The 27344-nt window shown below is 37.8% G+C and overlaps 1 protein-coding gene across 2 annotated transcripts in view; it reads left to right on the forward strand.

Moving 5' to 3' along the window:
- Nucleotides 1-27344, forward strand: part of BCKDHB (branched chain keto acid dehydrogenase E1 subunit beta) — a 232594-nt gene that overhangs the window by 36734 nt on the left and 168516 nt on the right. For both annotated transcript variants that reach the window (XM_068551663.1, XM_068551664.1), the window contains exons 4-6: nucleotides 11600-11733; nucleotides 11955-12110; nucleotides 14490-14598. In XM_068551663.1, the coding sequence (XP_068407764.1) occupies nucleotides 11600-11733; nucleotides 11955-12110; nucleotides 14490-14598 (399 nt within the window). The remainder of the gene's footprint in view (nucleotides 1-11599; nucleotides 11734-11954; nucleotides 12111-14489; nucleotides 14599-27344) is intronic.

The following is a 27344-nucleotide window of genomic DNA, read 5'->3' on the forward strand; positions in this document are numbered from 1 at the left end:
ACTGTTTTAAAGATGATTTTAATTTTACTTTGTTGTTGGTAAGTAGATTACATACTGTGAAGGCTTAAACCAACTATCTTATTTGCTTTAGTTTTTGGAGAAACATCTGAGGGAATTTAAGGACAGTGTTCATAAAGAATTTTTACTTCAGATTAAATGTTCAGAATTATTTTGCATCCGTGACTGTGGTGCCAGATAATTAAGGTCTAATTTGATATATTTTAGCATTGATGAGTTGAGTAGTTTGCAGTAGCCAATTTAGGAAAGAAACTTCTCCAGTAGAATGGAGCAAGTCTTGATAAAGGAAACAAGGCCACACTTAAATCAAAGCTCAGTTTCCTTATTTGAAGATGTGGGGCTGGTGGGAAGATCTTCAGTAGCACTAGGATTTTGTGCTTCTGTAATTTGTTTTTCTGCTTGCTATCCTTTCATACCCAACCATAATTTTTACATGATCCTTAAGTTATTTCACAGATTCTCTACCTAGTTTTTGCTTTTGATTTAAAGAACATATTTTCCCCCTGTGGAATTCCTTATAGGTATAACTTTGAACTTTTTTCCTCCAGTAGATTATAAGAGTGTTCCTATATGCCCTTCCATTTAAATGAAGATTTCTAAATTAAAGATTAATTTATCCCATGATAAGTTTTTTTCTAATGATAGTGCTTTTAAACAATTGCCGTACTCGCCTTGGGTAATTTTATTTTAAAAACCATTTTTTTTCAATGTATTCCTAAGTAGAATTTTTCTTCTAAAGTTGAACAGTGGAATTATTTTATTTGATATTTTCCTAAGACTTTTTTTTAAAGATTTTTTAAATTATTTATTTATCTATTTTATTTTTATTTTTGACTGCATCAGGTCTTAGTTGTGGCACATGGGGGATCTTTGCTGAGGCACGCTGGCTCTTCGTTGTGGTGTGCGGGCTTCTCTCTAGTTGGAGCATGTGGGTTTTCTCTCTCTAGTTGTGGTGCACAGGCTCCAGGGCACACGGCCTCTGCAGTTGTGGTGCGTGGGTTCCAGAGCGTGTAGTTTGCGGCAGGCGGGCTCTAGTTGAGGCGTGCAAACTCAGTAGTCGTGGCACACGGGCCCAGCCGCCCCATGGCATGTGGGATCTTAGTTCCCTGACCAGGGATCGAACCCGCGTCCCCTGCACCGTAAGGTAGATTCTTTACCACTGGACCACTAGGGAAGTCCCTTCCTAGGATATTTTTTCTCTAACTTGTGTTAGCTAACTATTCTGGGAGTTTTCACATTTTCAGTGAGATTTAAAATTTGAGGGTTTTAATATCAGTGATAATCTTAAAAACAGAATATAAGCATATCATCTGGATCACTTGCCATGTAATCAAATATTGCCATGTGATAAATTGGTGTTTGTGCTATGTGAAGGCCAGCTACTTCACAGAGTCTGAAGTCTATGAAGCATTCACTGAAATTCAAATAACAAACTGTTTTAATAGCATCCCTGCATGCCATACCCAGGGGAACCAGCATTATAGCAATAACATGTTCAAGTTACAGACAGATGAATTTAATAGATTCCATTTACCTTTCCACCATTCATTAATAGTCAGTATATCAGTAAGTACACACTGAAGAATTTTCTATACCCGATTCCAGCAATAATTGAATAGATACGCATTTAATGAGGATTTCAACATGGCTGTGATACCAACTTTATCTGGATGTAACTTCCTTAAAATTAGCATTCAAGGAATGCTGTGGGTATTTTTTTTAGTATGAGGTCTGATTATCCTCAATTGTCAAAGAAAGCCATGAGGTTACGTATACTATTTTGTACAGTGAATTTAAGTGAAAAGGCATTTTTTTTTCATTAGAATGATTAAGTAAAAAAAATCAGAAAGATTATAGATAGAATCCTATCTGAAGCTACATTGCTACAGCAGAAAACCATTATTTGTTATACTCCGTTTCTGCTGTTAACTTGAATTTAATTGGTTATGCAGTGTTTTTTTTTTTTGTATTTGAAAGTTTGCTTTGCCTTTATCTTTTTATCAGGGTAATAAGTGCTGAGTTTAATTTTGTATAGATTAAAATATATTATAATTGATTTAAGTTGACAGTAGGAATGCAGAGTATATTTTTCTTTTAAAAGTTGTCCATCTAATACTTGGTTTGAGAAGTCCTGGTCTATGATAGTGAACATTATTGTATCATAATTATAGTGGCTAACCCCAACCAGATGTTTCCTATTTCAGTTTCTATTAGATGATTTTATAATTTCCCCTGATTTTGGCTCTCATTTCTTATTTTAATGTTATTTTGGTCATTCGTTTTTCTCATCCATTCATCTGTTGAACAGATATTTTTAAAATGTTGTATGTCAAGGACTATTTAAGGTACTAGAGATGATTGAAGATAGTTCTCCTCTGTATGCCTGGGTGAGTCTATGCTCTCTCTTCTCTGTCACATTTTCCCATTATTTAAATGCAAAATGTCGTGTATGTATTACTACATTTTCAAGTAAACTACTATCTGCCTTGCTGTCATATCTATATGTTTTGAGCACTTGGTGGGACATTACTACATCCTGATTGTCATAGACTAAGTGCTTTTTCAGCCCAAGCTTGATGGGCCTTTTAAGCCTGTTCATTCAAGTAAAACTATTGAATGACTACTAAATTCAAGGCACTGTGCTAGGTACTATTGAGTGTTCAAAGACGAGTGAGATGTAATCTGCATTCTCAGTAGAGGAGCTCACAAATTCTAATCCGGTCATTGAATCCTCGGAACTGATTTGGGCTTTGCTGGATCTGGACATTGTTGGTTCTGCACCTAGAGTGGTAGACTCATTGGTTACAGTGGGACCTCCTGCATTTCATCTATCCATTCATTCAATAAACATTTACTAAGCACATTTGCTCCTGGTTGATTTTTATCCTCTTTAATTTTTCTGTCTTATCTATTTTAATAACCCAGATCTCTTTCCTAGAAGTATTCAGAATAATAAATGTAGAATCTATAGAACAAAACTCACAAATAGCACTTTCTAGCTATTGTTGCCTGGAGGCTACAGTTTGGAGGATGTTACTGTAAGATCATTGTAAGTAGAGGTACACTTACTAAATCTGGAGGCCTGGGAACCTGGCATCTTCTGGAACCATAAATATAGTGCTGCTTTCCAGGGAAAGCAGGATTAATCAGAAGATAGGGGCTGATTATTAATCATCTATGTTCCCATTTTACTGTTAATTTACAGGATTAATTAATCAGACTGTCCAGAGTGATGCAGGTCCAAGGATGCCCTTGGCCAACCTGTGGTATGTCTGGAGTCGTAATGACCCTTTTGAGTTGTCCGTAGGTGGGCTGCAATGACCCCAGGCCTTTATACTCTCAACGCTGATCAATCATTGGATGTTGGCCACCAAGCATGACCTTGAGCTTGGAGGTCAGTGTAGTTGAGGCTGACAGCACTCCCAGCAACCGGGGCTGCAAGTTCTTCATGGACCGGGGAGCTGGGCTGCATGCGTCAGAGTGCCCACCCCAGGCAGTAGACCATGACCGCTACCTTGATGGTAGGAGTGCCTATTCAACTCACTTTTTCGTTTTTCTAGTTATGGATCATGAGTAGCCAAATTTAGTATGCTAACATATGGCAGATTAGTTATGGCCTAGGTGGTTTATATTTCCCCTATTACTTTATACACTTTATATACTTTCCACCTAAGTATTAATATTCCTTACCTCCAATAATAAGTCTTGGTTTACTGAGGACAATCCTGTTTTCCTGGGACTGCTCAGTTTAGGCCTGTTGATCAGTTAACATCTGTTCATTATTTTTGGTATCCCAATACTCCCAGACATATTTCAGTTTGGAAGATAACTTGTATGCTCGTCTTACCTAGTGTGTTTAGAAACATTTATTTGCATATTTATCTTCTAAATGTCTATCTGGCCTGTTTATCTAATGAATGCAATGTTCTGTTCTTTTCTACCTCTTATTTTAAGAATAGAAGTGATCTGGATTAACTTTGTATTTTTGCTTTATTTGACCCTCAAACAGATGCTTTTCATCTTTATTAAATTCTTCACCAGCAAACTTTATATCACAACATATTCCAGACAGTGTGTGACTAAAATTACTGGGATATATTACCTGCCCTGTTAAAATTGTGTCTATAATGACATTTATTTCCCGTGTTTTGTATCTTAGTCACAAATGTTTATGTCCTTGTTTATCTTTCTGCTCAAGGAATCTGGGACTTGAGCGCTTTCTCTGATGGAGTTGATCTTTTTTCTGGAAGGATGTTCTGACCTATTCAGATTTGTGTCCTAAGGAAATCCTAGTTCCTTAGATAGAGATGGGCAGTTTTAGAGCTGCCTTTTCAGAAATTTTTATTGGGAAAAATTTAATTTTACCCCAGGTGGATTTAATAACGTACAGGACCACTTTATTCACAAGGAAAACTCTAATTTAAAACTAGTTATGCATTCCAAAAAATGTGTAGGCATTGAAGATACTGAGATCTTCAATTTTCTTATTTGTTGTCACCTTAAACCACGCTGTCGCTTTTTCCTAAGTGTTGTTTCTTTGCACTCTTTTCACTGTTTCTGGTCCACAGTTGTGGCCTAGATGTTGTCATAGGGAACGGGGTTCACTGGTGGACTCAGTTTGCCCATCTGTGATTCTTTGGCCAGAGAAGTCAACTGCTGTTGACGTTTGGCATCATTTAGTGGGTGATGTCTTTAACAGATAGTACGCTGCCAGTGGTGTCAAACTTCTTATCACGTTCCCTTTACAGAAGAAAAACTGCTAGAAAGTGGTGGTATGACTTTATACTTAATCTTCAACAAATGAGAAGTTGGAGTCAGTTATTTAAATGATCAACCATCTATACTTGTGCATTCTACACATGTTTTTATTGACTCAGGGGATCATGGAGTTACACAAAGATATTAGCCCAAAACTTAAGGAAAGGTACCAAAATATAAGAAAGTGGCATGTTGTATGAATATTTTTTATTTTTTAAATTTTTTTATTTTTTGAATTGAAGTATAGTTGATTTACAAAGTTGTGTTGGTTTCTAGTGTACGTCAAAGTGATTCAGTTACACACACATATATATATATATTCTTTTTCATATTCTTTTCCATTATGGTTTATTACAGGATATTGAATATAGTTCCCTGTGCTATACAGTAGGACCTTGTTGTTTATCCATTCTCTATATAATAGTTTGCATCTGCTAACCCCAAATTCTGAATCCAACCCTCCCCCTACCCCCACTTGGCAACCACAAGTCTGTTCTCTATGTCTGTGAGTCTGTTTCTGTTTTGTAGTTAAGTTAATTTGTGTCTTAGTTTAGATTCCACATATAAGTGATACCATATGGTATTTGTCTTTCTCTTTCTGACTTCACTTAGTATGATAATCTCTAGGTCCATCCATGTTGCTGCAAATGAATATCTCCTATTCTTATTATCTGTATTATCAATAACCGTAAGTTTATCTGAAATGTTAATCTTACTCAGTTGTCTTAAATTCAGAAAGAAGTAATTCAGGTATTATTTATTCTTTTCTGACCCAGTCAAGGCTGTTGGTCATTGTAGAACTTTTAGTAACTGCAGTCCCACCATCATCTCAATTGGAAGCCTCCCCAGCTCTGATGTCTACCTTGAACCTCCCTGGCTCACTGCCTCTAGTGCTTTGACTCCAACAGTCCTTTGACCTTATTGATTCTTTTTTTTTTTTTTTATAAATTTTATTTATTTATTTATTTGTTTTTGGCTGTGTTGGGTCTTCGTTGCTGCGCACGGGCTTTCTCTAGTTGCAGTGAGCAGGGGCTACTGTTTGTTGCGGTGCGCAGGCTTCTCACTCTCGTGGCTTCTCTTGTTGTGGAGCACGGGCTCTAGGCGCGCAGGCTTCAGTAGTTGTGGCACGTGGTCTCAGTAGTCGTGGCTCACGGGCTCTAGAGCGCAGGCTCAGTAGTTGTGGCACGTGGTCTCAGTAGTTGTGGCTCACGGGCTCTAGAGCGCAGGCTCAGTAGTTGTGGCACGTGGTCTCAGTAGTCGTGGCTCACGGGCTTATTTGCTCCGCGGCATGTGGCATCTTCCTGGGCCAGGGCTCGAACCTGTGTCCCTTGCATTGGCAGGTGGATTCTTAACCACTGCGCCACCAGGGAAGCCCCTTATTGATTCTTAAAATCCACGAATCCCACCACCCTGTCCCTGACTCTTACTCCCCCAATGACTTTTCTTCTCTTTATACCCAGTTTAAATTCCATGCCATGATTTGCTTGGCAAAATCCAATGCTAGTTAAATCCACCTCTGTCTGAATCCTAAATCCTGGGCTGAATATTGCTGGAACAAAACGTGTCATCTTGCCAACTGACCTCACCTTCCGTTCAAGACTAGTGACCTCCACAGCCCACTCATGCTGCACGTTCCTGCTTCATTCACTCTTCCACTTTCCCGGATGACTATTTCTTACACTCTTTTCTCAACACTGCCTCCCCTGTCCTTACCCTTAGCTAATAATCTAGTTTCACATTTTACTAAGAAGATAGATGCAGCGAACATAGAGCTTCGGCAGGCTCTTGCCACTGCATCTGTCTGTGTACCAGCATCAGTGCCCGCAAATGCTTTCCTCCTGCACTCTGAATGAACGTCAGGGTTCTTGTCACCTCTCCACACCAGACCCCTGCCTCTGTCACCTTCTTCAAACACATGGTTCCAATCGTTCTTCCTTCTCTCCATTTCATTAATCTTCTCAATCATCAATGTCCCCCTCTCTATTGATCATTTCCGTCAGCCTGCACATATCCTGTTATTTCTTCCATCTTAAAATAATCCCTCTATTGATTCCATATTCCTCTCCAGCTCGTTGTTGTTCCTTTTCTCTTCTTTCCTTTACAGCAAATTTCTCCAAGTAATTGTCATTATTTCTTGTCTCCAATTTCTCTTCTCCCATCCCTCTTGAATTAGGCATTTGTTTTCTCCCTCCCTCCCGCGTGGCAGACGCTGTTATGTCTGGGTCACCAGTTAGAAATTCCTCAGCCCTCACCTCACTTTCAACTGGCACGGGCTGGTCTTAGAATCACTTGCTTCATTTGACTTCTAGGCCAGCACGTTCTACTATTTTTCCTCCAAACTCTGGCTTTTTTTCATTCTCAACTTTGCTGATTATTTTTCATGTCTTTTTAACACTGGGTCTCTCCTTTCTCTAGGTACCCATTTAAATGTACTTGGGGATCTCATCCAATCACATGTTTTTTTAATGCAGTCTTCATGCTGAAGACTTTCAACTCATATATCCAACAGTCTAATGAGTGGCTTTACCTTAATGTCTGAAGGCATCTCAAACGTAACATCTCCACAACCGGGCTCCTGGTTTCTCATCCCAACATGCTGCTTCCTAGTTTTCCCTTCCTTGGGCAGTGGTAACTCTCTCCTCAGGCTACTCAAGCCAAAAGCCACTGAATCATCCTTAGCGTTTCTCTGACTCATACTGCACGTCCCTTTCCTCAGTAAATCCTTCTGATGCTATCTTTAGACTGTATCTGGAGGCTCACACCTTTCCTGCCGTTCCATATTATCATCTCTTGCTGGGATGATTGCAGCAGCCTATCATCAGTCTTGCTGTGTCCACATTCACCTATTTACAGGCTGTTCACCAAATACCAGCCAGAGGGATCCTGCTGAAATGCAACTTGGAGGATGGCGTGACTTTGCTCCTTGGCTTCCTGTCTCACTCACCTACTTACTGACTCACTCATTCTCACAGTCAAACTCAGACTGTTTACAGTGACACCCCCCCCCCGCCACCGAGGCCCCATCTGACCTGTGCCACTGCCCCAGCCCATCCGTTTAACTCTTCAGCTTCTTCTCTTACGACTATTTCTCTTACTCCATACCAGGCACTCTGGTCTTCGTACCTTTCCTCTGAAGTGCTAAACATATTTATACCCCAGGACTTTTGCACTTGCTGGTCCCTCTGTCCAGAACACTGATGCCCTGGGATGTACGCACGGTACATTTCCTCACTTCCTTCAACTCTTCCTTTAAATGTCACCTGTCAGTGGTGCCTCCCCTATCTCCCTGTTTAAAGCCACAGGAGTTCCACTTCCTCTCCCCTGATCACTTACTCCCTGCTTTACTGCTTTACTGTTCTCTGCAGCTCTTGTCATCATCTAATACGCTATGTATTTTACTCATTTATTTTGTTTTTATTGTCTGTTTTCCCTGACCAGAATCTAAGTCCCATGAGGATAGGATTTTTTTGGTTTTCTTTGCTGCTGTATCCTCTGCATCTAGAATAGCATCTAGACAATATTAGGTACTTTGTAAACATTTGAATACATGTATGAATTATTTTTGTCTTTTCAGTATCATGATTGGTCTGTTACAGATATGAAACTGAGCCATAGGGAGTTTAGTAACTTGTGGTGATAGCACTTAAACCCAGATCTGTCTTAACTCACAGCGTAATCCCTGTATGTATTAATCCACCCATTGGGATACTATGTGTATGAACTTTATGTTAGGTTAATTGCATTCTAAAGTAAAGGAAGTTATCAGTATTGTGCATTTTATTTGTACTCTTACCCTCAATCCTGACCTGTTTGGGAGAAAATAGAAACAGATTTTTAAAAATTTTATACTTGCTTTTCTTCTTTATATATATATATATATATTTTTTTTTTTTTTTTTAAGAAACAGATTTTTATCATTTAGTTCATGTTGAAGCAGTTTCTGTTAGAGCATAGAAACTTGTTGGCGAGAGCTGTTAAACAGTTTCCTCAAACTGTTTTGGAGTAAGAGTTCTGAGAAAGTCAACTTTTGCCTTCTAGCAGCAAAAAGGGCTATGTTTATTGAGATGAAAACTATCTGAATCCGGGCACTTGATGTGGCAAAGAATAGATAGGAACCCTGCTCATCTGGTTACGGTGCTTCCGGTATTCAGAGATGTGGATTCCACAGGTGGCAGCTGGAATCTGTGTTCATCTTCTACCAGTGACTTGTTCTTGGTCTAATGGAAGTGTAGATCTTCAGCAGTTATCAAGCTACTTGCAGTCAGATAGGAAACTGATGAGGGATGGAGGTCACAATTTCAGAAGACAGTCCCAGACCATGATGACAAACTGCAGGATGTGTCTAGTCGGCATTTCCCAGCACTCACCCCATTTGTGGTTCATGGTCAAAGGAATGATTGAGCTGAAAGTGAGTTCTGTGCAACAGGAAGAACTGGTATCCTTGGATTATGGAAATGAAACACGAAGCCCGATTGGTCCCCAGATTTTTCATCCCCTGGCCAGGCTGTGGCCACTGCTTGTGTCCATCCAACTCCCTGAAATGAGAATTTTTCATGAAATACTGATACTGGCTGAGAGGTGGTAAAATTTCAGGTGAGAATAGAGTTGTATGCTAATAACGTATCCTGCGGATGAATGGAAAACCTAAGGTGTTTATCAAGATGCTTTCATTGGAAGAGTGTCTAAAAGTCTTCAGTGGGTACCGCTGACATCTCTGATGTGGGTCCCAGCTCTTGTCATCCGCGGCAGGCACGGGGTCAGCCGAGGGTTTGAGCAGAGTGCATGCACAGATTTTGGGGTGCCCCCATGGAGTGCCCTGTTTTAAAGGACTTAGTGTCTCAGGTTCCAGCCACTGGCAGCCCCAGACTCCATTCCCTGACACCTCAGGTCAACAGGACCGAGTCTGTGTGTCTGAGTTCTAGCTGTCGCATGTCAGCCTGGGGAGTCCCCCCTGGGAACAAGCCTGATAAAGGTGGGGCCCGTCCTGCATGTGGGTCAAGGGTCAAGTCTCCTTCTTTCAAGGGTCAAGTCTCCTTCTGTTCAGACCTGCTTTTTGGTTCTCTGACACCTTTAAGTAGTTGTTTGTTATATTCTGTCCGGATTTGTAATCATTAGATGTGGGAAGGCTAGTGTGACAAAAGCAACTCTGCCATTACTGAAATGGGAACTTCAATAAGTTGTGACACATAGTTTCTTCATTATCATTCAGTTCAAAATACTTTCTAATTTCCATTATAATTTCTTCTCTGAGACATGGATTATTTAGACGTATATTTAAATTTTTTTTTCTAACACAAGGCTTAAAAAATTTTTTTTTGAGGCATAACTGACATATTAGTTTTAGGTGTACAACATAAGTTGGTATTTGTATACTTTGTGAAATGATCACCACAATAAGTGTAGTTAACCTCTGTCACCTCACATAGTTAAAAAATTTTTTCTTGTGATGAGAACTTTTAGGATCTACTGTCTTAGAAACTTTCAACTATGCAATACAGTATTATTAACCATAGCCACCGTGCTGTACATTACATGACTTATTTGTTTTGTAACTGGAAGTTTGTAGCTTTTGACCACCTTCACCCATACCCCAACCCTCCACCCCACTTCTGGCAACCACCAACCTGTTCTCTGTACCTATGAGCCTGGTGTTTTGGTTTTATTTCTTTTTTTTTTTTTCAGATTATACATATGAGTAAAATCACACAGTATTTGTCTTTCTCTGTCTGACTTATTTCACTTAGCATAATACCCTTTAGGTCCATCCATGTTGTTGCAAATGGCAAGGTTTCATTCTTTATTATGGCTGAGTAATATTCCATTGTGTGTGTGTGTGTGTGTGTGTGTGTGTGTGTGTGTGTCTATCTATCTATCACATCTTCTTTATCCATTCATCCATTGATGGACACTCAAGTTGCTTCCATATCTTGGCTGTTGTAAATAATGCTGCAGTGAACATGGGGGTGCATATATTTTTTCAAAACTTTACTATTGATTTCTAGCTTAATTCCACCATGGTCTGAGAATACACTCTGTAGGATTTTAATCCTTTGGAAGTTGTTGATTGGATATATAGCCCACTCTGTGGTCAGTTAGTGTCAGTGTTCTCTGTTTACTTGAAAAGAATTTGTATTCTTAGCTCTTGGGTGTAGTATGTCAATTAGGTTATGTTTGCTAATCATGTTCAAATGTTCGATAGTTTTTACCTTTTTATTTTGGTGTGCTTTTTCTGTCAGTGAGACTGGTACATGAAAATCTCCTACTATATTGGGAATTTTATCTATTTATCCTTTTAATTCTGTTAATTTTTTCTATTTATTTGGAGCTTGTGTTATTAGATGACTATAAATTTGGAATTATGTCCTCCTTATGAATTGAACCCTTTAACAGTATGAATTTTCCCTCTTTATCTCTGGTAATGCCTTTTCCCTTAAAGTCTGCTTTGTCTGCTATTAACGTAGTGACATCAACTTCTTTTGGTTAGGTTTTCCATTGTGTGTTTTTTCCTTCTTTTTCTTTCTTTACATTTATCTTTATCGTTTGAGTGTTTGTTTGTTTGTTTTTTTAAGTAGTTAGGTTTTGCTTTCTTGTATCCCAGTGTGACAATCTTTCTTTTAATTAGGATATTTAGATTACTTAGAGTTAATATAATTACTACGTTTGCACTGAAACCAACCATCATACTATTTCTTTTCTGTTTCATCCACGTGTTCTATGCTTTTTTCTTTTATCTCACCATTATTAACTCAGTGAATTTTCAGTTGTATTGTACATTACATTACTCTCATTTGTCACATTAAGATGACTTTCATTTCTTTTGTAGGTAAAGATAGAGTTTTTAATACCCCATTGTGTGAACAAGGAATTGTTGGATTTGGAATTGGAATTGCAGTCACTGGTGCTACCGCCATTGCAGAAATTCAGTTTGCAGATTATATTTTCCCTGCTTTTGATCAGGTAAGAAGATTGCATTTTACCATAATCGAGCCTTTCTAAGGGAAGTCCGTGAAGTGTTAAAGAATTACCTCCACTCTCCCACCCCCTATCTTAGGAACTTTTTGTTACCTTTGAGCTATTTTGTTATGGACATATATTTAAAGATCAAATAAAATGGCTTATAAAAATGGATGGGAAAAAATGACTCATCATGACATGTCCCTTCTCTCTTTCCCCCTCAGATTGTTAATGAAGCCGCCAAGTATCGCTATCGCTCTGGGGATCTTTTTAATTGTGGAAGCCTCACCATCCGGTCCCCTTGGGGCTGTGTCGGCCATGGGGCTCTCTATCATTCCCAGAGTCCTGAAGCTTTTTTTGCCCACTGCCCAGGAATCAAGGTATTCTCACTTATGTACTTTATTTGCTCTCCATTTGATGTTTCCGTTTTGGTTCATTCGATTAATATTAACTAATATGGCTATCTAGAGAAAAGCAATCAGGATTTTTGGAATTTATGTGAACTTAATTGTTTTTAAGAAAGAGAGCTTTTATTTCGTTTAGATTAAGCACCCAACACCCAGGTTTATAGAATATTTTCCTTGAAGCAGCGCTGGCTTGACCCCGATGTGAATTTCATAGACTTCAAATAATAAGACCGAGAACATAGTTTATCTTCCATCTCTTTCAAAGCTCTCCTTCTTTCTTTTTGTTTTTTTTTTTGTGATAGAAATCATCTTTATTTAGCAAAATAACATATATTACCAAGACATGAAAGATGAAACTGACAAAGTAAGATATACATTCCTATCAATCTTTGGCAAGTTTCACAGATTTGTTCAGCAAAAAGGCCTTACTTGCAAATTCCATTTGAGCAGAAAGCTCTGTTTCTTTCTAATGGGGCTTTCTCACTTAACAGTTGATTCTGGAGTAATTTTAATAAATCTACTGCTTAGTGCATATTTACGTCAGAGTCACAGGAATAAAATTTTGCTTTTAGTCTATTTCTTACTTTTAAATAGACTGACAGAAGACTTGGTTACCTAGGTATGTTTTCCAGTCCAGGGTAGTGTAATACTTGCTCAAGCAATTAATTTTGAAACATCTGTCTTTTATAGCCTTCCACAATAATCTTAGGTCTTCCACAACAGCTTGGGTCTTTTGATTAAAAAAATATATATATTTTGCTTATTTTATGTCTTAATTTTTTATATTATCTTCTTTTCTATTTTCTGAAGAGCTTTCCAGGGAATCAATATAAAAACTCATAGATATGTCTACCCAGAGCTTTATGTCTGGTTTTTGATAACATGAGTCATTTGTGAGTGTGTCTGTTTTATTGTTTTTTCTACCAGATCAAAGTTGTAAAATTTTGTAGTTAAGTAGGGGTTGCATAATTTTTCAACGTAAGCTAGAAATGGTAGGTTGGGACAAAAACCACATTTGAGGCAACAGTTATTTTTGTGCTTGAGCTGAAGATTGATTCACATTTAATGTTTATGATGTTACCCAGTATTTTAAGAGCAGTTCTTTTCTCTCACCCCTACCTCTCTCCCCCCATGCTTTCTCTTTTATTTTATCCCAAATGAGAATATACATATAGTACAAAAGGCTAAAAATAAACACATGAAGAAAGCAGATGAATAAAAACTAAAATAGGAACATAAGATAAAGACATTGTGTGCTATGATGAGCAATGTATTTAACAGTCTCTTTTCGGAAAATAGTGAGATTTGTGTTATTTTATTTTTTAAATAAAAATTCTTTAATAAAATGGTATAAAAGTGATTTTGAAAGCCAAATATAGTTTGCTTCAAGGAATCTTATTTGAGTCTTTGTGATAAATTCAGGTTTATTTTAATGATAACTCTTCCTATGTAACATCTTTATGCAGTTATTTAACAATCATTAAACTGGACAAGAGTTTGTGATTTGAGGCAAAATGGTGTAGAAATTAAGAGCTTGGTCAGTCAGAACAGGCAAGAATCCTTGCTTTAGCAATCGAGGTAACCTTGGACAGGCTACTTGTCTCTCTTTAAGCCTCAGTCTCTATTTGTGAATTGAGGAAAATAATAATTGCTACTTCATGGGGTTGCTGTGAGCATGAATTAATCCACATAGTGGATTAATCAACAGTTAACACGTATGCTACCTGCTGTTATTACCATCATCTTCCTCATTATCACTCTCATTCTCAAGAAGGTCCTGAGCCCTTTCCCCAACTGGAAATGTGCAGCGTCCACACTTTTCTTTTAGCTTTGCAGTAACTGCACATTATGTTACCTGGATCATAAAGTTCAGTGGATTATTTTTCCACTTAGGAAATGAAAGCCAGAGTTTTCATGGGAAAGGAGGAGATTTTGGGATCTTAAAATTGGAGAAGAGAGTTGCATACCTTTGAAAAGTAGCAGTAGGGTATTAGTAGAAAAGATTTCTTTGTAAGTAAATACAGGAAGATATTTACAAATTTACTTTTTTGTTTTCATGAATGCTCTTTGTGGTTTCCTTTTATTTTTTATGTATATGCAAGTTTAACTCCTTGAGAGAATAGCAGTATCTTAATTACCAGAATATGGTGGGCATCTGATAAACATTTGTGGAACAAATGGGATCATTTTGGACAATATGTGAATTTTATGATAAATGGTAATTAGTCTAAAAATACAAGATTTCTATATTTAATTAGTAACAATTGGTTATTTAAATATCAACCCTTATATGTGAGTTTACTGGGATTCATTTTCACTGAACTTGTCTTAAAAAAAAATCTGTTTTTGCAGGTGGTTATACCCAGAAGCCCTTTCCAGGCCAAGGGACTTCTTTTGTCATGCATAGAGGATAAAAATCCTTGTATATTTTTTGAACCTAAAATACTTTACAGGGCAGCAGGTAAATTTTTCCTTTATTTTATATTTATGAACATCTTTATACATTTTGTTTTGCATAGCTCAAAATTATAATTTTTCTTTCATAAGCTTGATTTATATTTCCCTGTAGAAAAAATAATTCTGATGTCTTCTATATTTAGTTTGTCCTCAGCTGTATATTTTAAGTTAACTTTAGAGAAAATCCATCTAGCTATTTAAATTTTAATTTTGGAAACAGGGAAGCAATGTGAAGTGGTAGCAAGAAAGTAGGGATTGTGTTTGGCTACATAGTAGATGTTAAGTAGTTGTGGGTTGAGTGGAAAAGGTGAATGAGCTCATTGTACTAAATAATATCAAATGTCCTTTTAGCTAAAGTGTCCTTGTAGGTCTTCATCTAAATTAGGATTCCTTTGATAGTGAACGGGGCACTATTAGTTTTGTAACATCAGGTCTACACTGGTTGTGTAACATGAGCGTCTAAGGCAAACTGAAATGTTTGATCACCCTCTTTCTAGCTCAGAATCATAATTCTGTAAACACTCATCTATCATTGCTTCTTTATCAGCCGTAATGGACATTTAAACATCAAACTGTTTATTCTGCCTAAAGTGTATTTTATTTCAAATTCAGGGAACATTGCTTTGGCAAACCATTCTTTTCCTCGAATAGTTAGGCTTAAAAACATTTTGTTTTATTGTGATGTGAATTACGTACATTTAAATACATATGCAGACATTTTAAGTGTTCAGTTGGATAGATTTGACAGTCCTCTACATCCATGTAACTACTATGTAAAACAAGACTGGAAAACTTTCATTGCTCCAGGAAGCTCCTTCCTGCCTCTTCTCTGCCAATCCATTCTTCCTACCCCAAACTTAGCCACTTTCTGATTGCTTTCAGCACAGATTAGTTGCATATGCTTTGGGCCCTCATATAAGTAAGTCATACAGTGCTGTATATATACTTTTGTGTTTGCCTTCTTTTGCTCAGCCTAATGGTTTTGAGATTCATTCATGTTGTTGCTTGTATCAGTGGTTTATTCCTTTTTCACTGCTGAGTAACATTTCCATTGTATGAATATATCACAGTTTATCCCTTCCCCTGTTGATGGACAAATGATCATCGTTGTTTTCAGTTTTTGCCTATTTTCTAGAGACATTCTTACACAAGTGTTTTTGTGAACATACTGTTTCTTTCTTTCTTTCTTTCTTTTTTGGCGATAAACATCCAGGAATAGAATTGATGTGTCAGAGTAGACTGAGTGTTGTAAGAATCTACTGAAGACTAAGTGGTTATGCCATTTTGCATTTCTGCTGGAAATTTATCAGAGTTCCAGTTGTTCTTAATTTAAGCATACTTTAAATTGAATCTCTACATTTTTGTGGAACTCTATAGTTATCTGTATCCCATTATGGAATAAAAAATAACAAAAGAATTTATAATCTTGAGGTGAAAAGGAAAACACCAATGTTATATACTGAGTAGCCATTTGATTTCTAATTACTATGAATACCCTATGAGTATTATATTTGTAAGGCCAACCAATTCAAGCTAATCAATTAATACAGTTTTTTTCCCCCCAGTTTTTAATAAATGGAGACTAAGAAACATTTGGAAAAGTAATATTCACTTTGCTATGGATTTTGATATCAGGATTGGTGAGGGAAATGTTTAATGTTATAGGATTCCGGCTAAGAGAATGAGCTTGAGAAATTTGTTGTAGGTTTGGCCCTGGGAGAGATTATGAAAGACCCTGATGAGGATCGAGGCTCAAAAGTTTTTCAGCAGTTTCCCTGTGATTGTTTATTTGTCATTTCAGGGATTCTTAACTGAATCTTTTCTTGTCCCAGTAAAGACTAAAAAAGAGTTATTTCATAGCTGGAGAATTTCTCTGCCAAAGAAAGTAGGCTTGGAAAAGAGTTAGCCACTGAAATCTTTATATGAGTGTTCTCCAGGTGGTTATCAAGCTTGATCCCTGGGCCAGCAGCAGAAGCACTGTGGAAGCTTATGAGAAATGCAGGCTGTCAGGCCTCAGTCAGTTCAAGACCTACTGAATCAGAACCCCTGGGGACGGCCCAGCTCATTCTGTCTTCACAGTCTTCCAGGTGCTTCTGACTCATACTAACTTTTGAGAACCAGTGCATAATGTCAGTTCTAAAGCAATAACTATCTCCATTTATTTTTTATAATTCTTGGTTCTTATGTACAGTTCAGGATGCTTTTAACCCATAGTTTTCTTAGCCTTGGCTTCTGGTTCAAATCCATATCTTGCAGCTGACCATATTTTGGTTTCTGCTCTTTTGTGGGGACGGGGATGTGAGCAGGGGCTCTGAATGTTCTCACGCTGATTCTTCAATTGCTGCCTACATGCAGCCCCCTTTTCTCTAGCTCTGTCTGTTCATCTCTCAGATCTGCTTTGCACTGGTGGAGGAAACTCCAAAATTAAAGTTGTTTGGAATGATGTAACAAGGAATGGTGTATTTTGATTCAATAATCTGGATTATTGTGCTCTGTGGAAGACATTTCTGTATTGGCAGAGTCCAATAAATAAAAGAAGATGCTTTCGATTCATTTAAAAGATCAGAGTAGCCTGATAATTTCTAAGTGGTAATAATAGGAAGACTTGTAGTATCCATAAACACTAACTTAACAGACTGACTTTATTATTTTTTTAATTGGGGTATGGTTGTTTTACAATGTTTTGTTAGTTTCTACTGTACAGTGAAGTGGAGTTCCCTGTGCTATACAGCAGGTTCTCATTAGTTAGCTATTTTATACATATTAGTGTATATATGTCAATCCCAATCTCCCAATTCATCCCACGCCCCCCCCTCCCCCCTTGGTGTCCATACGTTTGTTCTCTACATCTGTGTCTCTATTTCTGCCTTGCAAACCGGTTCATCTGTATCATTTTTCTAGATTCCACATATATGCGTTAATGTACGTTATTTGCTTTTTCTCTTTGTGACCTTACTTCACTCTGTGTAACAGTCTCTAGGGCCATCCACGTCTCTACAAATGACCCAATTTCGTTCCTTTTTATGGCTGAGTAATATTCCATTGTGTGTATGTACCACATTTTCTTCATCCGTTCAAATAGACTGACTTTTTTTCCGACATTCATTCGTCTTGAATTTCTAGCATACATTTGAGAATAGTCAAAACAGAGGGGACTAAAGATGTGAACCTTTACATTAAAATTTTTTTTTTAAAGTTCATGTTGGGAAAATTCACAGAGTAATAAATACAGATGTGTATTCTTATATTACAAACACAGATGTATTACAGATGTGTTTATTACATAATAGCTCATTTAGGTTAATTATCCAGTAATCTTAACTAAATGCGACATGGTCAAGTATAAGGAAGGCCACAAAAGCTAACTTTTAAGTAGTCTAAGGCAATGTTTATAATATCTATGCATTTAAGTCCTCATTTTATTTATGGAATAGTATCTTAAATACATAGATAGAGTCATGAGTTATCCAATTTCAAAAAACTAGGCTAACAATAAAACCCATTATAAGACCTTAAGTACAAAGGAAATTTATCTTTCTCTCACATAAACATCCTGGTTGGCAGTGCAGTGGTGCCTTAGTCATCAGGGTACCAGGGACCTTCTGTCTGGTTTCTCTATTGTCTTCAACATGGTCCCAGATGGGTGCTCCACTCCCAACATCACATATACATTCCAGCCACCAGGAAGGGGAAAGGGAGGTGGAAGGGGAAAGGGAGGTGGAAGGGGAAAGGGAAGTGGAAGGGGAAAGGGAGGTGGAAGGGGAAAGGGAGTCATCTTCTCTTTAAAAAATGACTTGGAAGTTGCACATATTAAATCTACTTACATCCCATTGGCCAGAACTTGATCACAGGGCTGCACCTCGCCGCAAGGGAGGCTGAAAAAGTAGTTGGATACTAGGCGAAAGACTAAAAATTTTATTGTTACACAGTGATGGGAGAGACATATTGACAGCTACCAATCTCTGTCACAGTTGCTTGTGTGGTTTCCAAAAGAAGTTACACACTTTAAGGAGGGGATAGAACTCTTAGGAATAATATGGTTTGGCTCATAGTCTACTTCTAGGAATCTATTTCAGAGATACACTGATAAAAGTCTGAGAAAATGTTACTGTTCATTACAGCACCATTTGTAAGAACAAGGACTGGAAATAACCCATTCGTCCATCACTAGGGGATTTGGGCTTGGTTGAGTAAATTAAACTACATTCTTTTGATGGATTACGCTGCAGCTCTTTAAAGAAGTGAGACAGATCTCTGTATACTGCTCTGTCAGTCAGGGTTTGATCAGAAGCAAAACACTAGAAGATATTATATTTATATATAATATATGCAGTTGTAGAAGCTAAATAGTCCATGAAAGGTTGTTGCTTCTGTGTTTGGTGCTGTATCTTGAAGTTTGCAGGACAGACTGTTGGGAAGGGAAGATGGACATGAAGCAAGGTAGAGCCAGGACAAACTAGAACCTGCTCGGATGGATTAGAGCCCAAGGGGCAGTCTGGAACTTCCGTCCATCTCTCACCACCTCCAAGGCTTAGTGTGAGAAAAAGATTGCTTGATAGGAGACGCTTCAAACAGCTAGGAGACTGTTTGAACAGCCTTCCCAAGAAATGGTGGGGGCTTGATTAGCAGACAAGGATGGGTTAGAAATTTCTTAGGTCGTATGAAATATATGTGTCTAAATAAATTTAAGAAGGGGAAAGAAGAGGGAGGGGTCAAGAGTAAGTGTAGAGTAAGATATCTTTGTCTGGTAGTAATGGAGGAATGGTAGATACCCTGCAATAAAAGGTGTGTGCGTGTGTGTGTGTGTTTGTTTTTATTTTTATTGGAGTGTAGTTGCTTTACAATGTTATGTTACTTTCTGCTCTACAGCAAAGTGAATCAGCTCTACGTATACATATATCCCCTCTTTTTCGTATTTCCTTCCCATTTAGGTCACCACAGAGCACTGAGTAGAGTTCTCTGTGCTATACAGTAGGTTCTCATTAGTTATCTATTTTATACATAGTAGTGTATATATGTCAATCCCCATCTGCCAGTTCATTCCACCCCTGTTTGTTTGTTTATTTTAAATGTGTACAGAGCTGGCTTGGAAGTTAGGACTCTGGAGTCTTGAAATAAGTGAACCTCAGAACCCTGGGATAGAAGCGAATGCCAAAATCTTCCAGAAGGTATTTGCCTGGTCCTGGAAACATTGAGCTTTTGCTCTGATGACTCTATGGAACAGTGGGGACAGGAGACAAAGTCCAGGACCTGCTTTAGGTAGAGAATCTACTAGGAGCCCTTGCTTAAAGGCGGGACTCCACGTGCCACATCCACAGTGTGAAGTACAGAAGTGTCAGGAAGAAATATTACCTGTCTTGACTTTATGCTGGTGGAGAGAAAAGAAGAAATCTCTAAGAATTTTGATCACAATATGACCCTTACACAGGATTACAATTTCAATATGTGCCCGTAAGTGTGTGAAAACTCTTAAGCAGGTAATTTAATTTAAGTGGTTCCAGGTTGTTGGTGCCCAAGAGAGCTGTCAGGAGGCAACAAAATCCTCTCTGGAGTCACTTCAAGTCAGGCCTCAGAATAGTCCTACAGGTAGAGTTCCAAAAAGAAGATAGAGTCCCTTTGAGCAGGAGCAAGAAAAGGAAGATACAGGCCCCTCAAGACTTCGGATATTAGAACTAGCATACAGACACTGCAAGGAAGTAGGCGTCACATTAAAAAAAAGGAGGCACTTGAGAATATAAGCAGTAGACAAGCCAATTTGAAGAACAGAATGGAGTGTCTAGTAAAGAGAAATAATAAATGAAAGAAAAAAAAATCTCTGGTTTAACCAGAAATTATAAACAGATAAAGGAAGAATTGGTAAACTAGAAGACAAGGTCAAAAAAATTACCAGCATGTAGTCTAGAGAAACGAAGAGTAGGAAAATAGGAAAGATGTTGAGTATGAAGGGACAATGAGAAGATGTAAATATATCTAAGGAACAGAGTTGAGCGCGATTCCTAATAATGCTCATTAATAGAATTTTACTGACAGAAAAGTAATTCCCTAGCATTTGCCACTCTTTACAATCAGAACTAGATTGATGCAGTTGGAAATATTTCAGGGAAGCCTCAGCTATTACCTGTTTTCCCCTCCAGCAACCTCATTAAGATGTTATTTTTCCAAGTCCATGATTCCTGCAGTAAAGTATTTAAAGGATGCTAGGTAAAGAGTTCCTTAGGAAGCTAAAGTATTAGGCATCCAAAAAAAAAAGGTAACTTGCTAACTCAAAGATGAATTTTCTCCTAACGTATAATTTTTATCTATATCGTTTATATCACTAAATCCTGTTCAAGAATGGTTCAGTTATAGAGTGTCACAGTTACCCAAGGCTTTAGCTTGAGGTTGTGTGCACAGCTCTCTCCCAGTAGTTAACTTTTCAGCATCTATTATAGGTCCTTTATTTTCTTTGTGGGACACAGTCTTCCCATGGGCACTGTTCTTAGTCTACTCCATTTGGTTCTGAAGGGGCTGCCAGCTGTCTTATCTGACCTCCATCATCTCGGGGAATGGCTATGTGGCTCCAGCCCAGCTGTTCTGACTTCTTTTCTGGGACTTTCTGTGTGGAGACAAAGCTGCACTTCTGTGGGCGATTTGTCTGGGGTGACATGGGACTGCAGCCACGTCCCCTGCCACTTGGTAAACGATGGTTTCTAGTAGAAGACTGTGAGGTCAAGCATACATGTTCACTGTGGGTGGGAGGAAGGGAGAGAAATAGACACCGAAAGTGAAAATCCTCGCCATTCCCATTCTTTAGGTTAGTTCCTAAGGTTCTCTGGGTTCCTTATTTCTTTTTTTTTTTTTAAATTAATTTAATTAATTAATTTATTTTTGGCTGCGTTGGGTCTTCGTTGCTGCGTGCGGGCTTTCTCTAGTTGCGGTGAGCGGGGGCTACTCTTCCTTGCGGTGGGCGGGCTTCTCATTGCGGTGGCTTCTCTTGTTGCGGAGCACAGGCTCTAGGCACGTGGGCTTCAGTAGTTGTGTCACGCAGGCTCAGGAGTTGTGGCACACGGGCTTAGTTGCTCCGTGGCATGTGGGATCTTCCCGGACCAGGGCTCAAACCCGTGTCCCCTGCATTAGCAGGCGGATTCTTAACCACTGCGCCACCAGGGAAGCCCGGTTCCTTATTTCTTGAATCTTAATTTGACTAAGGAGTTTCCCCCTTCTATTTAATCTCATTATAAGTTGAACCTCCTTTGTGTTTCAGTCTTCTGTAGAGTTCGCCGATAAAACAGGTAACCTCGACTAATCTAATCTGTCATCTTGGTTAGAGAAAAGATGTTCTCTTTCAAGATGAAAATATCCCCCGTTGGATTAGCAAAATAAATGGCGGCCTTTCATAGCTTGATACAAATGCTACTTTTGTCCTGACGCTAAAGCAGGATGCCCATCTGCTTATAATAGTACTTATTACTTCATAAAGTTGAGAGGATTAAGTGAGATAATCCATGTGTGTATTTGCCTAGTGTTTATGCACTTTTTTTTAACACTTCTGTACTAGACACAGTGCTATATTGTATAGGCCAATGGACTATTTCATTTAATACAACAGCCTTGCCAGAAATTCTGTTACTATCACTATTTTATCCATGAGGAACCTGAGGATTAGAGAAGTTAAACAACTTGCCCAAATCCACACAAACAGGATTCAAACCCAGACAGTCTAGAGTCAGGTATTGGGTATATATGGCACAGATGGTTCCATTTAATTGTCACAAAACCTCTGCCAGGTGGTATTATCCTGAAACTGAAGTTGAGAGAGTTTAAGAAACTTGCTCACAGAGGAATGAGTGATAGAGTTAGATTTTAAACCAAGATGTTCTGACCCCAGAGGCAGCCTTCTTTCTAAGGTTGCCCTATTTTGCATCCTATTTAAACACTATTGAGTGGAGGGCATCAATGAAACAATTTGCTCCAGTGTCCTAGTTTCATGCCAAGAAATATGCTACTTAAAAAAAAAAATTCCTGCAGAATTAAAATGATCCATTTTGTAATTGAATGGAAATATATGCTGTCAATAGCCATTCATTAAGGCAGTGAATCCCTTCTGTAGTATATGGTCCAAAGTTTGACTATGTACTGACTGCGTTAACTTCTCCATTGGCATAGGATTAATTTGCTTCTTTGAAAGGTATAAGAACTACACGACACAGTACATTGTGGTCACAGGTGGGGTTTGGGAGCCTTTGCTCTGTGCTATCGTTAAGGGACTTAGTCTTATGTCCCCAGCTAGAGGCAACGGCAGCTGAGAAATGTAGTCTATTGGCATTTCAGAGAGAGGGGGTGAAACCATTGTCCCTGTCACAGCTCTTCTCGACCTATCTGACCCCTCATTTTTGGACCTGGTCCCCATATACTGTTCTGTGTTCAAATATCTGTGCTGTGGTCACTCTCCTCTATGTCTAGTATACAACATTTAGAAAGGATTTCTTGCGTTCAGCCATTCACTTTACAAACTACAAAGATGAAAGTAAAAAGAGGTCAATCATCCATTCTTTACACAGCAATTTTCTCAAATTTCGTTTCTGCTTATCTCAAATATACAATAGATATAAAACTTGTACCTTCTAAATTTAGAAGGAAAAAGTAACTAAATAGTACTTCTGGATCACTTATTCTAATGATGACATTTAAATGCAATTAAACTTTTTAAAAATGACAGAAGGATATTTAGAAAAGATAGATAAGGAAGAGTAATCTAGACAGTGTCAAAAATGTACAAAATAGTTAATGATTCAAAAAGAATGAGTCAGTGACATTATCAGATGTAGGCATCTTGTGGAGAAGCTGTTATTGTATGTCTTTTGAACTTTTTGGTTTTATAATTGAATGATTCAGGACATCAGTGATACTGAAGTAAATATGGCTTTCATCTGTGGTTCTTCTAGTGAGAAGTAAGATTAAAAGCCTGTGCTGCCTTATTTCCTGAATCTACTCTTTCAGGCAAAAATAGGTCATAAGGATGTTGAGGGTTTTTTCCTTTTTGTTTTATTTTTTTTAGCAAATACATGAATTATATATGAATTCGTACGTTCTGAAGAGAAGAAAATTGCTTTAAGTAGTTTTTGAATGGTAGAAGACTTTAAAAATATTTTTGCCAAATATCAGTGTACACAGAAAAGGAACTCGCATTTTCTACTTTAAATTTGTTTTGGTTGGCGTCATTAAGCACATTATTTTTGTGTGAGCTAGAATGGCATGCTCACTGACAAGAATTAAGTTCCATCCAGTAAGGAGAGAAAATTCATTTGTTAGATTTGCTAGCTTTTAAATTAAAATGATACACAGAACTTAAAAAAGCAAATAATGTAACCAAAAATAGTAGTTCCATACCTCAGCCTTTACCAAATCCATGCTTCTCTCCCCACAGGCAATCATTTCTAGTAGTTTCTTGTAATATATCATCATATTTATAACTAATTTGCTTACACTGCTTTTTACAATTTTAGGCATTATTATTTTAACCTCTTACTAGAATTTAGCTATTTTTAATTAAACTTCTTTCCCCCAGCATGTGCCATTCCTCCTCCTCAAAATATCCAAACTTTAAAAAATATCTCTATAGAGTTATAGTGTAATTTTGGGTCAGATCATTACTTAGCGGTTCCATTGCTATGACTATATTGGTGTGATTCACAACTGAGCCAAAAAAAAAATGCATTCTTTTATTTCCACTTTGGTATACAACTCTGTTTTCTCTGAAATGTTTTCTTTCTCTTCCTTCTCTTTTCATTTGCTTGATTTCTCATGTTTCTATTACTAATATAGTTCTTAATCTCCTCAACGTAATCTCGTTTTTTCTTTATGTTCAGACACATTAGGTGGTCAGTCTGGTTTCTTTTTCCCAGACTGTCAATTTGGGGCCGCCAATTAAAGTGGTTAAGATTGTAGATTTTGGAACCAGACTGAGTTTGAAGTACTGACTCCGCTACTTACTAGTTAGGTGACTTTTGGCAAGCTGCTTAACCTTTCTGTTTTAGTTTTCTCAGCTGTACAATGAGGACAATGATAATACCTATCTTATCAAGTTGATTGAAAGATGAAATGAATAGATGTAACGGTACTGGCACAGTGAAAGTTCTCAGTCAGTGCTGCTGGTGGTTGATGTGACTTCCAAGGATAACTTAGTTCTATCATTTCTTTCATATGTGATGAAAATATCTGTTTTTATATCAGCTATTTAACTAAGGCAATGTTTATAAAATCTATGCATTTAAGTCCTCATTTTATGGAATAGTATCTTAAATACATAGATATAGTCATGAGTTATCCAATTTCAAAAAACTAGGCTAACAATAAAACCCATTATAAGACCTTAAGTACAATGGAAATTTATCTTTCTCTCACATAAACATCCTGGTTGGCAGTGCAGTGGTGCCTTAGTCATCAAGGTACCAGGGATCAGTATATATGAGGGCAGCGTTAAGGTTTGCTAAATGCAACTTGGAACTAACTCCAAAGGAATTTAATTACTCTGTTGAGGTACTTTAGTTTTCTTCTTTTTTTTTTTTCAATTAAAAAGATATACACCTATTGAAAATAAGATATTTTAATATTTCAGTGTAAACAACATTATAGTTAAGTGGTTAGCAATGCCTCACATTACTTTCTTAAAAAGATTAATTATTCTCATTATAAAGGTATTGCATGCTCTACTGGCAAGCTTTGATGCTTAACAAGCCACTTATTGGCTTAAATCAACTTTCTGTACAGCTCATGTACAGGCCAGTGATACAGGCTGAACTCACCTGGATAGTTCAGGTTTCACCTGGGCTCCATCATAGGTCTGCCATGAGTTGCAAGTCAAGAGTGGGTTGGATTTGCTGATCTTAGTTGGTCTATCTCATGTATCTGGAGCTGTGGTTGGTGATCTTTGGTCTTCCTGTCTCTCATCCTCCAGCAGGTTAGCTTGGACTTGTTCACATGGTAGAAGCAGATGTCACAAGGGACCAAGCACAAGCATGCAAGGCTCTTGAGTCATAGGCTAGGAACTGGCACACAGTCTCTTCTGCTAGAGTGTGTTGGCTAAAGCAAGTCACTACGCCAGGCCAAGTTCAGAAGGAGGGCAAAGAGATTCCATCTCTTCATGGGAACAGCTGCAAAGTCACAGTGCAAAGGGTGTGGATACAGGTTAAAGGATTATGGCTATTTTTCAAGCTTTCATATGTGTTTGTTGAAACTCCTGAAAAGTACAAAAGCGATGATAAAAGGGGCTCATAAACCCATCCCCTGACTACTGTTGACTTTTTGTTGTACATACTGCTAGACTTTTATCTACAAGTTTAAACATTTTATTACTGTCAATTTATTTCAGTTTTCATTTATTTGATTACAAGTGACCTTTTACTTTTCATGTTTTTTAATTTCATATTTGCTTATACTGTATGAATTGTTCACATAGACTTCAGTCTTAACCTTGTGGAGTAGCACTTATTGTAAATTTAAAATGAGCACGAAATGCAGCAAATAGATTATTATTCTATTTTGTGGTGAGAAGGCCTTGATCTAGTATTGAGTAGCAGGAAGAATCAGAACGTTTGCAACTTGAAGTGCAAAATTACCTTTGAATTTGTTTATATATCTTCTGTGATTGACCTGATAAGTTGAAATACTCATGGAATAGAACCCTGTGGAATTTTCTTATACTCTGGCACATTCTTTATATTGTTCATTCACTTCTTTTTTTAAAATTTATTTATTTAATTTATTGAGTTTTGGCTGTGTTGGGGCTTCGTTGTTGCGCGCGGGCTTTCTCTAATTGCAGCGAGCAGGGGTTACTCTTCATTGAGGTGCACAAGCTTATCATTGCGGTGGCTTCTCTTGTTGCGGAGCACGGGCTCTAGGCACGTGGGCTTCAGTAGTTGTGGCACACGGGTTCAGTCGTTGTGGCTCGCGGGCTCTAGAGCACAGGCTAAGTAGTTGCGGCGCACGGGCTTAGTTGCTCCGCGGCATGTGGGGTCTTCCCGGACCAGGGCTCGAACCCGTGTCCCCTGCATTGACAGGCAGATTCTTAACCACTGCGCCACCAGGGAAGCCCTGTTCATTCACTTTTCAGGATAATTTTTGACATTAAACAGATGTCTGTTTTTCATCATTGGCTTAATCCAACTGGATATATTCTTAATGCCTGAGTTTATACTACATGATAAAGAGTGATGTATTTTTTTTGGTTTTGTTTAATAATACAATTTAATATCATGAATCATGCACTCTTTGTAAAAAGTTCAAGTATCACAAAGCTATAGAATGTGTATAGAATAAAGAGTGAAAGTTCATTTTTCCCTACCCAACTACCCAACTCCTACCCAACTCCTTTCCTCAGACCTTTTTCTATGCATTTATCTTTATATATATGTGAATGTATAGAGCACACTTACATATAAACAGAGTTGTGTAAGATCATACTATAAACATTTTTCTGCAACTCTGCAAATCTTTTTCCATGCATTTACATTTATACAAATATGTGAATATATAGAACATATATACACAAATAATAAAAATAAGCATGTTATAACCATTCTGTAACTTGCTTTTCTTACCAATTTATTTTGGATACATTTTCAGTGTCAGTTCACAAAAATTTAGCTGAGTTTTACCTTATAAAGTTTCTTGGGGTGTGTACCATAATTTATTTTTTCTCCTATTATGGATCGTTGAGTTGTCTCTAAATTTCTGCCCATTCTAAACAGTGTTGAGGTAAACATCCCTATT

This window comes from Eschrichtius robustus, chromosome 9, assembly GCF_028021215.1.
Source record: "Eschrichtius robustus isolate mEscRob2 chromosome 9, mEscRob2.pri, whole genome shotgun sequence".
In the NCBI taxonomy this organism is placed as follows: Eukaryota; Metazoa; Chordata; class Mammalia; order Artiodactyla; family Eschrichtiidae; genus Eschrichtius; species Eschrichtius robustus.